At 53.5% G+C, this 14,090-nt stretch overlaps 1 protein-coding gene across 1 annotated transcript in view; it reads left to right on the top strand.

Annotated features, from left to right (window-relative positions):
• Positions 1 to 14,090, top strand: part of LOC135233695 (membrane-associated phosphatidylinositol transfer protein 2-like) — a 57,113-nt gene that overhangs the window by 24,409 nt on the left and 18,614 nt on the right. The window contains exons 4-11 of the mRNA XM_064297496.1: positions 1,962 to 2,176; positions 2,601 to 2,722; positions 3,222 to 3,455; positions 7,232 to 7,570; positions 8,767 to 8,862; positions 11,846 to 11,950; positions 13,252 to 13,316; positions 13,700 to 13,771. Coding sequence (XP_064153566.1) covers positions 1,962 to 2,176; positions 2,601 to 2,722; positions 3,222 to 3,455; positions 7,232 to 7,570; positions 8,767 to 8,862; positions 11,846 to 11,950; positions 13,252 to 13,316; positions 13,700 to 13,771 — 1,248 coding nt within the window. The remainder of the gene's footprint in view (positions 1 to 1,961; positions 2,177 to 2,600; positions 2,723 to 3,221; positions 3,456 to 7,231; positions 7,571 to 8,766; positions 8,863 to 11,845; positions 11,951 to 13,251; positions 13,317 to 13,699; positions 13,772 to 14,090) is intronic.

Here is a 14,090-nt window from a genome sequence, read left to right as displayed (position 1 = left end):
GCCAAACTAAACCAAAACCAAAACTGAAGCCAAACAAAACCAAAACTAAAACTGAAGCAGAGGGTAGGAGCATAAAGGTCGCTACCAACACCAAAAATAAGCCAATCTCAACAAGTAATTTAGACTCAAAATCTTATTACTAAATGAGAGAAATGCATCGCCACTGAGATGATATTTTCTACTCGAGAGAAGAAAATAAGATTTTAAGTCTCATTCCGAGACTGAAGCGTTCGTTGAGCGTTTTTTGGCGGTGATGCTCCTCCCGGGTCGGTCTCCCGCTCGGGCGTTAGCGGCACGCGGCGCGGCTCCTCGGCGGGGTTGGTGCCGGCCGTCGCGCCTGGGGCGGCGGCTCCTGTCATCGTGCTAATGAAGTGCCGTGTGCCTGGCGTGTGCCGTGTGCCTGGCGTGTGGCGTGTGGCGAGCCGGGCTGCGTCTGTGCAGTGTCCCGTCCCCTCTGTGCAGCCGGCCAGGGAGCCGACAGCCGCTCAGCCGCTAATGAATGGGCCTGTCGAGAGCCATGGGGGGGGGAGCGCCGTGCTCCCTACTGCCTCCTCCCTGCTCCCTATTCCCTGCTCCCTACTGTCTCCTCCCTGCTCCCTATTCCCTGCTCCCTACTGCCTCCTCCCTGCTCCCTATTCCCTCATCCCAGCTCCCTGCTCTCTGCGCTCTGCTCCCTATTCCCTGCTCCCTACTGCCCCCTCCCTCCTCCCTATTCCCTGCTCCCTACTGCCTCCTCCCTGAGTTGGGTGAGATGGGTGTCTGGTGAACCTCAGCGTCTGTGTGATTTACACAGTGGACAGGGAATGGCACCTCAGGGTGTGCTCATGGTTGGCGTACAGCATCCGCCTGCTTGACTCTCTGCCTGCTCTTCCTACCAGGACTTTGGCCATGGGTTTGTCCCTCTCTGCACTGTTAGACAGGGGTGGCTAATCATTAGCTAACCCCGGGCTAGCAGGAAGTGTTAAATGTGTCATCCCTGTAGGTGTCAGGGTTGCCAGATTGTGCCAATGAGTACCAGCCAAGGGGAGTACCCAGGGCCTTCAGTGTCTTCCTCTCTGTCTGCTGGTTTATGGCTCCCCATATTGGGGGGTTTAGTGCATATCAGGCTCAGAGTTTAGTTGTGCACGACTCTTTAGTTACAGTCTCAGACCTTGCTCAGGTGTGTGACGTGTGTATCTGAAATATTTTAACTCCTTAGATGCTGGTAAAATTTGAAAATACTTCAACAGATTCCCTGGGGATATTCAAAGAAACATGTTTCTGATAAAAGCAATCATATGTACAATCATACTGTATGTTCAGAATTTTTAAGTTTGGATATTAGCAGAACTAGCTGTCTATTTTCAAAGATTGTCTAGCTGCTCTGACTAACAGGTGTGTGTGTGTGTGTGTGTGTGTGCGTGTGTGTGTGTGTGAGTGTGTGTGTGTGTGTGAGTGTGTGTGTGTGTGTGTGTGTGTGTGTGTGACAGTTATTGAGCAGACTTAGATGTTTATCTGAAAGCTGTCTGCGTTCTGCGGGGGATCGTACTGCAGTCTGACGGGTTCATGCATTTGACCCAGATCTGCTTCCTGAGTACGTTGTCCTCAAGTTCCCCGGAACCTTCCCTGGCGCCCGTGAGCGCGGTGCGCGGCGGTGAGCAGTGCGGAGACCGCGCCGGCTGTTTCCGCCGCCGGCGTCAGGTCACACACGGCGGGAGAGAAGAATGGAACCTTTGCCGGGCGGCAAACTTTTTTTAAATCTGTCTGTACAAAGGTGTTCTGGATCGGGGCATTTGCAAATGAATAATAATGCACCTTTTGCCTGATTAAACATTTATATTTCCATTTCATAGGAAATTTTATAACGTATTTGGGAGGGCTGGGGGACTGAGCTGTCCTACGCAAGGGCCTAAGGCTTGAGATGGGGGGGGGGGGGCGCGATGACCTTTGACCTTTGACCTTGTGTCGTCCCCCCCGTGCAGAAGAAGAGCCGGGATGAGACGTGCGGGGAGGGCAGCGGGGTGGAGATCCTGGAGAACCGGCCGTACACGGACGGGCCGGGCGGCTCGGGCCAGTACACACACAAGGTGTACCACATCGGCATGCACATCCCCAGCTGGTTCCGCTCCATCCTGCCCAAGGCCGCCCTGCGCGTGGAGGAGGAGTCCTGGAACGCCTACCCCTACACCCGCACGCGGTGAGAACCCGCAACACCGCCCCCTACAGGCCGGGAGGCCCGGATCACTCTGACTGGTCCTCAGCATCTTTTAAGACCTCCTTGTTGCTCAGGGCTGCCCAACTCTGTCCCTGGAAATCTACAGTCCTGTAGGTTTTCAACCCTAATTTGGCACACCTGATTCTGCTAATTAACAGCTCAAGGAGATCTCTAATTGTTGAGTGAGGTGTGCTTAGTTAGGGTTGGAATTAAATCCTTGAGGATGGTAGATCTCCAGGAACAGGGTTGGGCCACCCTGTTGTAGATTAATCATGTAATTAATAGCATTTCTGTACTGGTGTCGTGTTGCCGGTGTGTGTATTTAGTACTGTGAGTTTTTTATACTGTGTGGTGAGTGCAGGTCTGTTGTCTGAGTGAGCCTGAACAGGACTGTGGAACTTTGCAGGTACACCTGCCCCTTCGTGGAGAAGTTCTCCATCGACATCGAGACGTACTACAAGCCGGACACGGGGAACCAGGTGGACGTCTTCAACCTGTCGTCTGCGGAGAGGAGGCAGCGGAGTCTCGGTACGTACGCTCCATCAACGTGGTTTCCATGGCGACCTTGCCAGGGCCGACGGCAAATCTGGCCACAGCGCTGATAACGAACGCATGCGGCAGACGTGAGCTAACCTGGGTCAGACCTGAACTCACCTGGGTCAGACCTGAACTAACCTGGGTCAGACCTGAACTAACCTGGGTCAGATATGAACTAACTTGGGTCAGATATGCAGGGGAAATACCTGGGAAAAAACTCTTCAGACACAACTTCAGACAATTTTTGACAAAATTTGAAAAACCTGAGAATCCCTGAGAATTTTCAATGAAAAAACATCCAATAGCATGAATATTCGAAATAATTTTGAGTAAAGAAATTTCTTTGTGACTGGCAGGAACTTCATAGGATATATCTACAGGTTAAAATACTTATCATTTTCTGACCCTGGGATGGCAGATTACTTGCATGTGAGCTGATCTTTTGGTGGGCGGGCCAAGTCTAACAGTCGGTCATTTCTCATTGGCCCAGACCCGATTGACATCGTGAAGGACCCAATCCCGCCCCACGAGTACAAGGCGGAGGAGGACCCCCGGCTGTATAAGTCGGTGAAGACCCAGCGGGGGCCTCTGACGGACGACTGGATCGAGGAGCTGGGCAGCGACCCGGGCAGGGCCCCCATCATGTGCGCCTACAAGCTGTGCAAGGTGGAGTTCCGCTACTGGGGCATGCAGTCCAAGATCGAGCGCTTCATCCACGACGTAGGTGTGTACCTCCCGGGCGACGTAGGTGTGTATCTCCCGGGCGATGTACCTGCCGGGTGATGTAGGCATGGTCACAGGTGTACCCGCTGGGTGACGTGGACGGGGTCACAGGTGTACCCGCTGGGTGACGTGGGCGTGGTCACAGGTGTACCCGCTGGGTGACGTGGGCGTGGTCACAGGTGTGCCGCTGCGTGATCAGTCAGGTGTGCCGCTGCGTGATCAGTCAGGTGTGCCGTCGCGTGATTGGTCAGGTGTGCCCTCACGTGATTGGTCAGGTGTGCCGCTGCGTGATCAGTCAGGTGTGCCGCTGCGTGATCAGTCAGGTGTGCCGTCGCGTGATTGGTCAGGTGTGCCGTCACGTGATTGGTCAGGTGTGCCGCTGCGTGATCAGTCAGGTGTGCCGCTGCGTGATCAGTCAGGTGTGCCGTCGCGTGATTGGTCAGGTGTGCCGTCGCGTGATTGGTCAGGTGTGCCGCTGCGTGATCAGTCAGGTGTGCCGTCGCGTGATCAGTCAGGTGTGCCGTCGCGTGATTGGTCAGGTGTGCCGTCGCGTGATCAGTCAGGTGTGCCGCTGCGTGATCAGTCAGGTGTGCCGTCGCGTGATCAGTCAGGTGTGCCGTCGCGTGATTGGTCAGGTGTGCCGCTGTGTGATCAGTCAGGTGTTCCGTCGCGTGATCAATCAGGTGTGCCGTCGCGTGATTGGTCAGGTGTGCCGCTGCGTGATCAGTCAGGTGTGCCGCTGCGTGATCAGTCAGGTGTGCCGTCGCGTGATCGGTCAGGTGTGCCGTCGCGTGATCAGTCAGGTGTGCCGCTGCGGATCCCGACAGAGGTGGCGGTGATGGCGGTTGAGGTTTGTGCACCTGCTGGTGGCCGTTGCCATGGCGCGGGGAGAGGTGTGAAATCGGCGTCTGCTTGTCTGTTTGAAACATTTTGGCAGTTCTCAGTCCCCATCGATTTAGGGCGGGCTTGGCTGATACAGATACATGCACACACACACACACACACACACACACTCATCCACGCACACACACACACACACATACCAACAGAGACACACACACACACACACACATACCAACAGAGACACACACACACACACACACACACCATATGGACATAATGTGATAATGGACATTCTGCACTCTAATATAGCAACAGGAGCGGCTTTTGTACTGCAGTGCCGAGGAAACAGGAGCTGAGTGGGTCTGGTGGTTCTCCAGAATCTGTGCTATCTTTAAATGTTCTTCTGGAGGACTGATCCACTGAATGAGATAAACGACCGCCATTTGAGTTAGCCGTGTAAATATCAGAAGGAAGAAACCGCTTGACGTCCGAGAAGTGTTTTAAAACGGGGACAAAAAGGCGAAGGTGAACTCTGAGGTGTTCTGCTCCCTTCTGACCCCGGTGCAGTGCAGAGCTGCAGGATGGACAGATCCCTCAATCTCACCGCCAGCTCCGCGCTAGGCCCGCTCCGCGCTAGGCCTGCTCCGCGCTAGTCCTGCTCCGCGCTAGTCCAGCTCCGCGCTAGGCCTGCTCCGCGCTAGTCCAGCTCCGCGCTAGGCCTGCTCCGCGCTAGTCCTGCTCCGCGCTAGGCCTGCTCCGCGCTAGTCCAGCTCCGCGCTAGTCCTGCTCCGCGCTAGTCCTGCTCCGCGCTAGGCCTGCTCCGCGCTAGTCCAGCTCCGCGCTAGTCCTGCTCCGCGCTAGGCCTGCTCCGCGCTAGGCCTGCTCCGCGCTAGGCCTGCTCAGGGAACGGCTTTCTCTCGTTTTCTCTTTCCAAACTCGGGAGAGCGAGCGCTCGGTGTGCTAAATCCGTCCTGGCTTCTCCGCAGCACGCCCGCTCGCTGTTCTGTGTCCCTCCCCGCCCCCCCCCCCCACCCGAGCGCCGGGGTGCGCGCGGAAGCGCAGTCAGCTCCCGGAGCGGTTACATAACCGCCGCCTGACACTAATAACCGGCCTGGGCTGCGCTGGCGGCCGCGCGGCGGCGTGGGTACGGGCCCGGCGACTTCCTCACCCCCCCCCCCCCCCGCCCACCCGCCTCTGTGTGGGCGAACGCCAGGTGTTCGGGGGGGGGTGGGGGGGCTGGGGGGCTAAGGAGAAAGAGATGGGCGGGGCCATCCAAAAAAGGCTCTTTGTTTCCGTGGTGATTAGCCCGGTTGAGATGAAATCCCGCTGGCGCGGTTTTGAGTTTTGGGAGCGAGTGGAGACTCAGGCACTCGGTAACTGGCTGTTTGGAGACTGACATGAGCGCTGGAAGTCAATTCTGTTTTACTCACAGATTCCTTTTTCTTTTTTTTTTTTTACACAGTCCCGTTTGTCAGTTTGTCCCACATGACAGCACTTCATTTTCCCGGCGCAGCAATCTGATTGGTTGGCCGGCGATGACAGATGAGCAGCTAACAGGCTCTGGTCTCCTTGCTGTTGATTGGCTTAGCGCCGGCTGTGTCATACGCTCCGTGTTCTGCACACTGCGTGTGCCGTGACCCAGCAGCTGCAGCAGACGTCCTCCATCTTTAAAAGCCCTCCTCCATCTTTAAACGCCCTCCTCCATCTTTAAACGTCCTCCTCCATCTTTAAACGCCCTCCTCCATCTTTAAACAGCATTAAATCTCCAGCCTCTGCTTTCCAGCTGCTGGGAATCTGTGCTTTGATTTTACATGGACATTTTAAGCATTTAACAGCTGCTCTTCAATGCAGTGATTTATACAGCCTGCCGTTCTTACACAATGATAATGATATTAATAATGCTAGTAATAATAATAATAATAATTATTATTATTATTATGCAGTTCAGGTCATGCATCTGTGCTGAAGGTCACAATGCCGCTGCTCCTCCTGGGAATCAAACCTGCAACCCCAGCGCTACAGCCCCTGTGCTCCAGAGCGCTGAGACTCTGTGGGTTTGCTGCTCTGTAGTCTAACAGCTCCGGGGGGGGGGGGGGGTTAGGGGAGGGGGGGGTGTGATTGGGCGAGGGAAGGGGGCGTGGTCAGCAGAGCAGCAGTCAGGAGTAATCGTAGCCTCCTGCTCCGGTCGGCCATTAGTGTCACGGCTGTGCCGGCCCGGTGGAGCGGCTGTCAGGCTAATGACCGGGCAGCTCTCTTCCTCTCAGCTCCCCGGGGGTACGGGGGGTGGGGGGGGCGGGGCACCCTGACTGTGTCTGGGGTGGCATGTAGTCTTCCTGTATTTGGAGTGGGGGTCAGGTTCAGAGTGGGGGTGCCCCTGCTGAACCCCCCTCCTCTGTGGCCCTCTAGACCCCCCCCCCCCCGAGTCTGGGGCCGGACAGGACGTCCTGCTGTGTTAATCAGGGGTTTCAGGAACAGTGATGGGAGGGGGGGTCCAGTCCTTTTCACCTCATTCAAATCAGGAAATTAATAAAAATTTAATTTGTTAATTGGAAAAAAACTCCTCAAAGAACATTGTGGTAGGTTTTTTGGCATAATTCTTCATTTTAATTTCGCTTAATTTCCTAAATTGACTCATTGGAATGGACCGGACCTGCAGACCCGGGTTTCGGTAACCCCCCCGGGACTGACTCGGCCCGCAGGAGATGTTCTGATGTCTAGTTTTTGAGAGATGAGGACGCGCCTCTGTCTTTAGGACAGGTACAGAGAGCGCTTTACTGCTGTTTAAAATGAGCACAGACTCCTGTGGGGATTTTTATAGAGCTAACAGCCGACCATACAGGCCAATCTGGAGCTTGCTTATTACGCTGTAACTGCCTGTGACCAGGTAGCTGTTTGACCTCCCCCCACCCCCCTGCCTCCCTGCCCCCCCCCCAGGGCTGCGGAAGGTGATGGTTCGAGCGCACCGGCAGGCCTGGTGCTGGCAGGACGAGTGGTACGGCCTGACCATGGAGGACATCCGGCAGCTGGAGCTGGAGACGCAGCTGATGCTGGCGCAGAAGATGGCGGAGTACAGCCTCGCCGAGGAGGGGGGCGAGCCCAACGGCGCCGCCCCCGCCTCCCCCGACAAGGAGCAGGGGGCCAAGGAGGCCATCAGCCACATGGAGGCCGAGGAGGCGCCCCCTGGCGGAGCGGTGGACTCTCTGCAGGCACGCGCCGCTCTCACCAAGCAGTGGTCCACCTCGTCCCGGTCCTCCCGCTCGTCCAAGAGAGGCGGTGAGTCCGAGTGTGTGTGTGTGTGTGTGTGTGTGTGTGTGTATGAGAGAGAGAGAGAGAGAGAACAAGCCTGTGTGTGTTTGTGTGTGTGTGTGCAGGTGTGCGTGCGTGTGTGAAAGTGCCTGTGTGTGTACGTGTATGTGTTATGCAGTTGACTGAGGGGGATTGTGGGATACTCTGGGCAGGGTGGGGTCGGTGGTGATCTCTGTGACTGACCCCCCCCCGCTGATCCCCAGGGACAGAGTGACACGTCTCTGCTTCAGTTAAGAGCAGCGTCTCTGTTTAGATTAAACCTGCAGACTGACAGCCCCCCCCAGGCTGAGGGACTGCACCGCTGTCCTGTCAGACAGAACACAAGCTGACTGAACACCCTGCCTTCCCTACCACACACACACACACACGCACACGCACAAACACACACACACGCACACACACACACAGACAGAGAGAGACACACACACACACAGACAGAGAGACACACACACACACACACACACACACACAAGCACACCCACACACACACACAGACAGAGAGACACACACACACAAGCACACACACACACACACACACCCACACACACACACAGACAGAGAGACACACACACACAAGCACACACACACACGCACAAACTCACACACACACACACACACATACACACACTCACACTCACACACTCAAAGGCATACATACTCACACACTATTTTTAGAAGCAGCAGCTCTGATGTCACAGGGGTAAGGGAGAACCATCTACCCTCCCACTGACCCCCCCCACCCGGATCAGAGGCACAGCTGTGAGCCCGTTTCTCCTGGAGTGTGAGTGATGATGTGAAAACACCCCCCTTCCCTCCCTCCCTCCCTCCATTCCTCCTCTCTCTCTCTCCCTCTGTCCTTACCTCCTCTCTCCCTTTTTCCTTCTCTCCTCTCACCCACACTATGTCCGTTAGCCATGCCCCCTTGTTGAATGTAAGGGAGGGGCATCAGACTGGAATGTTTTGGCTTCAGCAGTCTGAGTGCGTAGCCTGGAAGAGTTGAGCATCTGTTTGGTCTGAGGAATTCATCACTTTGGGAATAGATGTGGGTGCAGCTTTATCACAGTCACGATGGGAGGATGAATAAACCCAAAATGGGCGGAGCTACTCTATGTTACCTCCCACTCACAGGGATTTGAACCAATCAGTGCGCTCTGCTGTTCCAGGAAGCCCCTCCCGCCACAGCATCTCTGAGTGGAGGATGCAGAGCATAGCGCGGGACTCGGAGGACAGCTCGGACGAGGAGTTCTTCGACGCACACGGTAACGCCGTCACGCTCGCAGTCCCCAGTACCGCCGTGTCGCACCGCCGTTCTCTCCCCATTTCTGCTGCAGCCACCCCCCCCCCCACCCCCCGCCCCGCATCTGTCATCAGATGTGATGTCAGCTATTGGCTCATTTTAGCCAATAGTCCACCAGATGAGCTCAGCAGAGAGTGGGGAGGACATTTTCATGTGTAGCTTGTCCAGGCAGACTGTGGGTGTAGGATTGACCAGAAGGGGGCGCGTGGGTGCAGTGAGACAGAAACATTCCGGAGACTGAAATGTTAAAATTGTTTATTTAAATAAAGTTACATTTTTTCCTCACTTCATATCATAACACCAATTTAAATCATCCAGTAACTTCACTCCTCCAGTGAATGTTTTGCTTTCGTGTGAAGTGTACAGTGGAAAATCTCTGGTTTGTGTGAAATATTTAATGCTCTTTTTCCTTTAATGTAGTTCACCGGCAGTTTTGCTGCTTGTCCTCTTTTATGCACATAAACGATGTTTTCTGCTTGTCAGCTGCTCCTCATACCAAACAGGTTCCTCATTAATTTCAGCTCACATTAGAGTCACTACATTTTATTGTGTACATAAGCAAAAGCCAGGGTGCATTCTGGGTAAAAAATAAACTGTGAAATTTGACATCTATGAAATTTTACCAGGGCGTGTAGTAGTGACTAGTGTCGGGGTTTCCTCCTTACACACCTCTTATGTGCGTGTTACTCACCCAGAGACTTACTCCAGTGGTATACACGCAGACACAACCAGAACCACACGAGCCTCTCGATTCGCATCGGGGTACAAAGGTTCCACCGGGGTGCAGCCGTCCTGTGTACTCTGGTAGGCAGTGTGGTCCGGTAATGTCCCGGGCCGGAGACAGCACCGCAGAACGGTCTGTACCGGTACCTGCCCGGTGTGGGATGGGTGTCGTGTGGGCCTCCTGGCTCGTACCCAAGTCCATTACACTGACACAGCTGGATGGGAGACAGCCAGCTTCTGACCCGGCTAAGAGTTTTTATTTCTGTAAAATGTTCCAGGCGTGTCTGTTTGTGCAGATTCCGGCGTGTCCCTTGAGCTGTTTATTTAAGCCACAAGGAGTGGGAACAGACTTTTATTATTGTGCAGTTTTTATTACTCAAGTTAAAAAGAGTTTGGACTGTGGACGGTCATTCACGGTCATTTTATCAGGAATGTTGGCGACGTTAAACGTTAACCATGCCATTTGAATAAGTTTGCGCGGAAGACTCTTTTAATGAGTTTTGGCGTGTGTCCTGCCTAACTGTTAAAGATGACCCTCGGGGGAGGCTGCCGGGTGTTTATTCACCGCCTGGCTCATCATCTTTCTGTGACTTTTATAGAACTTGCTTGGAACGATGAAACGCACTTTGATAGAACAATGAAACGCTCCAAGGCCGGAACACGGATGGGAATCTGACGCTCTGGAAACGTTTTGTGGGGAGAGTGTGTTCACACACAGTCTCCTGCTCTGAGCAGTGCCAGCCTGTGGCTGAAGTGTTTTTTTGCTCGTTCTCATATCTGATTGTGTGAGCGATCCTGGGGTTGGGTACTGGCCTTCGATTGCCAGTGCTGTTGCCGGTTGTCCACACCAGCTGGTAGGAGAACACCATTGTGTTGTTTTTGGGGCTTTCCTGTGGAATAAGCATCTTTTCTGCGTCCACCCCCTCCTCCATGTTCCAGGAGCTCAGCTGGGTCATCGTTTGAAGGTTCAGGGAGAGTGGTCTTTCCCCATGCTTGCTCAGAGGGGGTTGTGTATTCCCTCTGGGGAATGTCTGAATGTGAAACTCTGAATGACAGCCTGTCTGTAAGTGGGACTGCAGAAGTGATTGATTTCGTATGGAGGGGAGCCGGGGGGGGGCGTGGTGGACCCTCCACGGGAGCAGGACAGGGGCGCCTCGCCCCACAGGGCCTGAGGGCTCCACATTCCTGAGCCACCCTTTAGACCGCCACTCTTCCTGCGCAGGGATTGGTGGATCTGGGAACCGCCCCTTTCAGGGGGATGGGCGGGGCACATGACAGAGGATCCTGAGGTCCTCGGCCTGGTCCGGGCCCCTAGTCTTTATCTCTGCTGAGCAGCAGTAAAGCCAGTAATGAATAAACAAACAGCTGCTTGACCTTGAGCTGTGAGATACTCATCAGAACTTTTGACCCTGGATCAGCTCCTCTGACTCCAGCTGGAGCTTTGGGTGCTGTGGTCATAGAAGTGTGGCCCAGGGTTATGATAGTTTTACATTTTTTGTTGGTCTTTATTTAGTTTTCAATTTTGATTTCAATTTCAGTTTAGTTTTCGTTGATTCTAAGAGCGTGTTTCCGAGTTTTAGTTTTTTTTTCATTTCCATTTTTTGGAAATGCTTTGTTTTTGTGGTTTTTTTTTTGGGGGGGGGTTGCGGTTGGGTACCCCATTTTTTAGGGGTAAAGTTTTAGAGGTTTAAACTAGTTATTGTGTAAAATAAACAATAAATCAAATTCTTTTGAAACATTTATTTACTTTTGCAAACCATCTCAAACTAGCCTGAGGCCTTGAATCCTTTAATGAAAAACAGGACCAAACAACAATCAGTAAGTCTGGGACAGAGTCAGACTCGTAGTAATCCCAACAGACTGTAGCATTTTCTCCCAAATATTTTCCACATGTTGCAATGCTAGCTTGGCAGTGGAGTCTGGAATAAGGCCAAGCAGGAGGTGCCCATGGTTAGACGGGCTTTGTTAGCCTATAGGATGTAATCAACGTGACACCATGTGGTGAAGTAGCGTTTAACAGATAGAGAGGCAAAATGATCTGGCCAAAGTTCTCTCTTCCTTACCTGCCTCATAAACTATCAAAAAGACAAAAACTAAAAAAAACATTTCATGTTGATTTTTATTTTTAAAATCACTAAAACACAAAATGAGCTTAAGCAGAAGCCCCGCCCCCTCGCTAGTGATTGACAGGCTTGGTTTTCTCTCCCCTCTCGCCCGACCAGAGGATCTCTCTGACAACGAGGAGACCTTTCCCAAGGAGATCACCAAGTGGAGCTCCAACGAACTGATGGACAAGATCGAGGCTACGGACGCGGAGGAGGCGCAAGGTGCGTGATGGACAAGGACCTGTAGCCTGCTCTGCAGCTGACCCCAGGAAGTACTTTTATACAGAGAGTTGACCTGTAGCCTGCTCTGCAGCTGACCCCAGGAAGTACTTTTACACAGAGAGTTGACCTGTAGCCTGCTCTGCAGCTGACCCCAGGAAGTGCTTTTACACAGAGAGTTGACCTGTAGCCTGCTCTGCAGCTGACCCCAGGAAGTACTTTTACACAGAGAGTTGACCTGTAGCCTGCTCTGCAGCTGACCCCAGGAAGTACTTTTACACAGAGAGTTGACCTGTAGCCTGCTCAGCAGCTGACCCCAGGAAGTGCTTTTACACAGAGAGTTGACCTGTAGCCTGCTCTGCAGCTGACCCCAGGAAGTGCTTTTACACAGAGAGTTGACCTGTAGCCTGCTCTGCAGCTGACCCCAGGAAGTGCTTTTACACAGAGAGTTGACCTGTAGCCTGCTCTGCAGCTGACCTCAGGAAGTGCTTTTACGCAGAGAGTTGACCTGTAGCCTGCTCAGCAGCTGACCCCAGGAAGTGCTTTTACACAGAGAGTTGACCTGTAGCCTGCTCTGCAGCTGACCTCAGGAAGTGCTTTTACACAGAGAGTTGACCTGTAGCCTGCTCTGCAGCTGACCTCAGGAAGTGCTTTTACACAGAGAGTTGACCTGTAGCCTGCTCTGCAGCTGACCTCAGGAAGTGCTTTTACGCAGAGAGTTGACCTGTAGCCTGCTCTGCAGCTGACCTCAGGAAGTGCTTTTACGCAGAGAGTTGACCTGTAGCCTGCTCTGCAGCTGACCTCAGGAAGTACTTTTACACAGAGAGTTGACCTGTAGCCTGCTCTGCAGCTGACCTCAGGAAGTGCTTTTACGCAGAGAGTTGACCTGTAGCCTGCTCTGCAGCTGACCTCAGGAAGTACTTTTACACAGAGAGTTGACCGTGTGTGGAACAGCTCGATGGGTCATGTAGTAGAGGTCGCAACCCTTTCTGGGATGTCCAGACTTGATGCAGTGCTGGATGCTGTGTAACCTGTTGGTGAATGATGAGCCTGGATGGACTGAAAGGCCTGTTCTTGTCAGTATTTATCCTGAGGTTCTAGGTTCTCAAACATAGAACCTAAGAATACACATACACTGCGAGACCAGTGTTTGATTTAATCTGGTCTATCAGTGGAAAGGACCTCTCAATCCACCCAACCCCTAGTGATTCACAGTTCCACTGGGCAGGGAACCGACATGCTAAAACCTCATGAACGTTCCGAGCAGGATGGAGTAGAACCGGACTTCCTGTTTGTGTTTTCAGGAGAGCTGTACCCGGAGTCGGGCGGGGAGTACACCCTGACTGACAGTGGGGACCGGCTCCAGGAGGTACGTTCCTCTGCGAAACTCGCACAGGTGCAGCACACACCTGTGGCTCTCATCTTAGCGGAAGGACCAACATGGGATCATTAGCACCAGCAACGGGTGCTGACAGCTGAGATTAAACTGCAAGGCTACACTCACCAATATGGTCATTTGATTGGTCCATCTCACAGTAAGTAAGGAAGTGCACTTAGAGTTGCAACCAGTAGCAACCAAAACATACATAGTGGAACAGCACCCTGATTCTGCTTTCTAACTGTAATCGGAGGAGGGTAATTTACAGGTGCGTTTATTCAGGGGGTGGTGGCAGGGCGGAGTCCAGGCGTGTGGGGGCGGGGTCCAGGTGTGTGGAGGCTCCTCCCACAGTCTGTCTGTCCTTCTGTGTTCAGATGTGCGGCTACGCTAGCCTCACCGCCGGCAGCACCGCCATTCCCTGCGTCATGGTAACCAGCCCCTCGGCAGTAAGTAAACGCACGGCCCAGGTGCATCGTGGGCCGGAGCCGCAGTAGAGCCCCCCCCCCACCCCACCCCCCCCCAGACCCAGGACTAACCCGTTAGCCTCCCTGAGTGTGAGACGTGGTCCCTCTGTAGAGCCTTAACCCGTGACATGTGCAGTAACACGGCCAAAGCAACACTGGCGGAACCTGCACACTGTCCAGTTTACACTTTGTGTGTGTGTGTGTGTGTGTGTGTGTGTGTGTGTGTTTGAGTTCGTAATACAGCACTTGTGTAAACTGCTTGACGGTGTGATCTGTTTGTAACCCCGTTCAGTATAAAGTG

Source organism: Anguilla rostrata, chromosome 10 (assembly GCF_018555375.3).
Source record: "Anguilla rostrata isolate EN2019 chromosome 10, ASM1855537v3, whole genome shotgun sequence".
In the NCBI taxonomy this organism is placed as follows: Eukaryota; Metazoa; Chordata; class Actinopteri; order Anguilliformes; family Anguillidae; genus Anguilla; species Anguilla rostrata.
The sequence above is the reverse complement of the archived record's forward strand: the minus strand, read 5'-3'. Positions and strand labels throughout refer to the sequence as shown.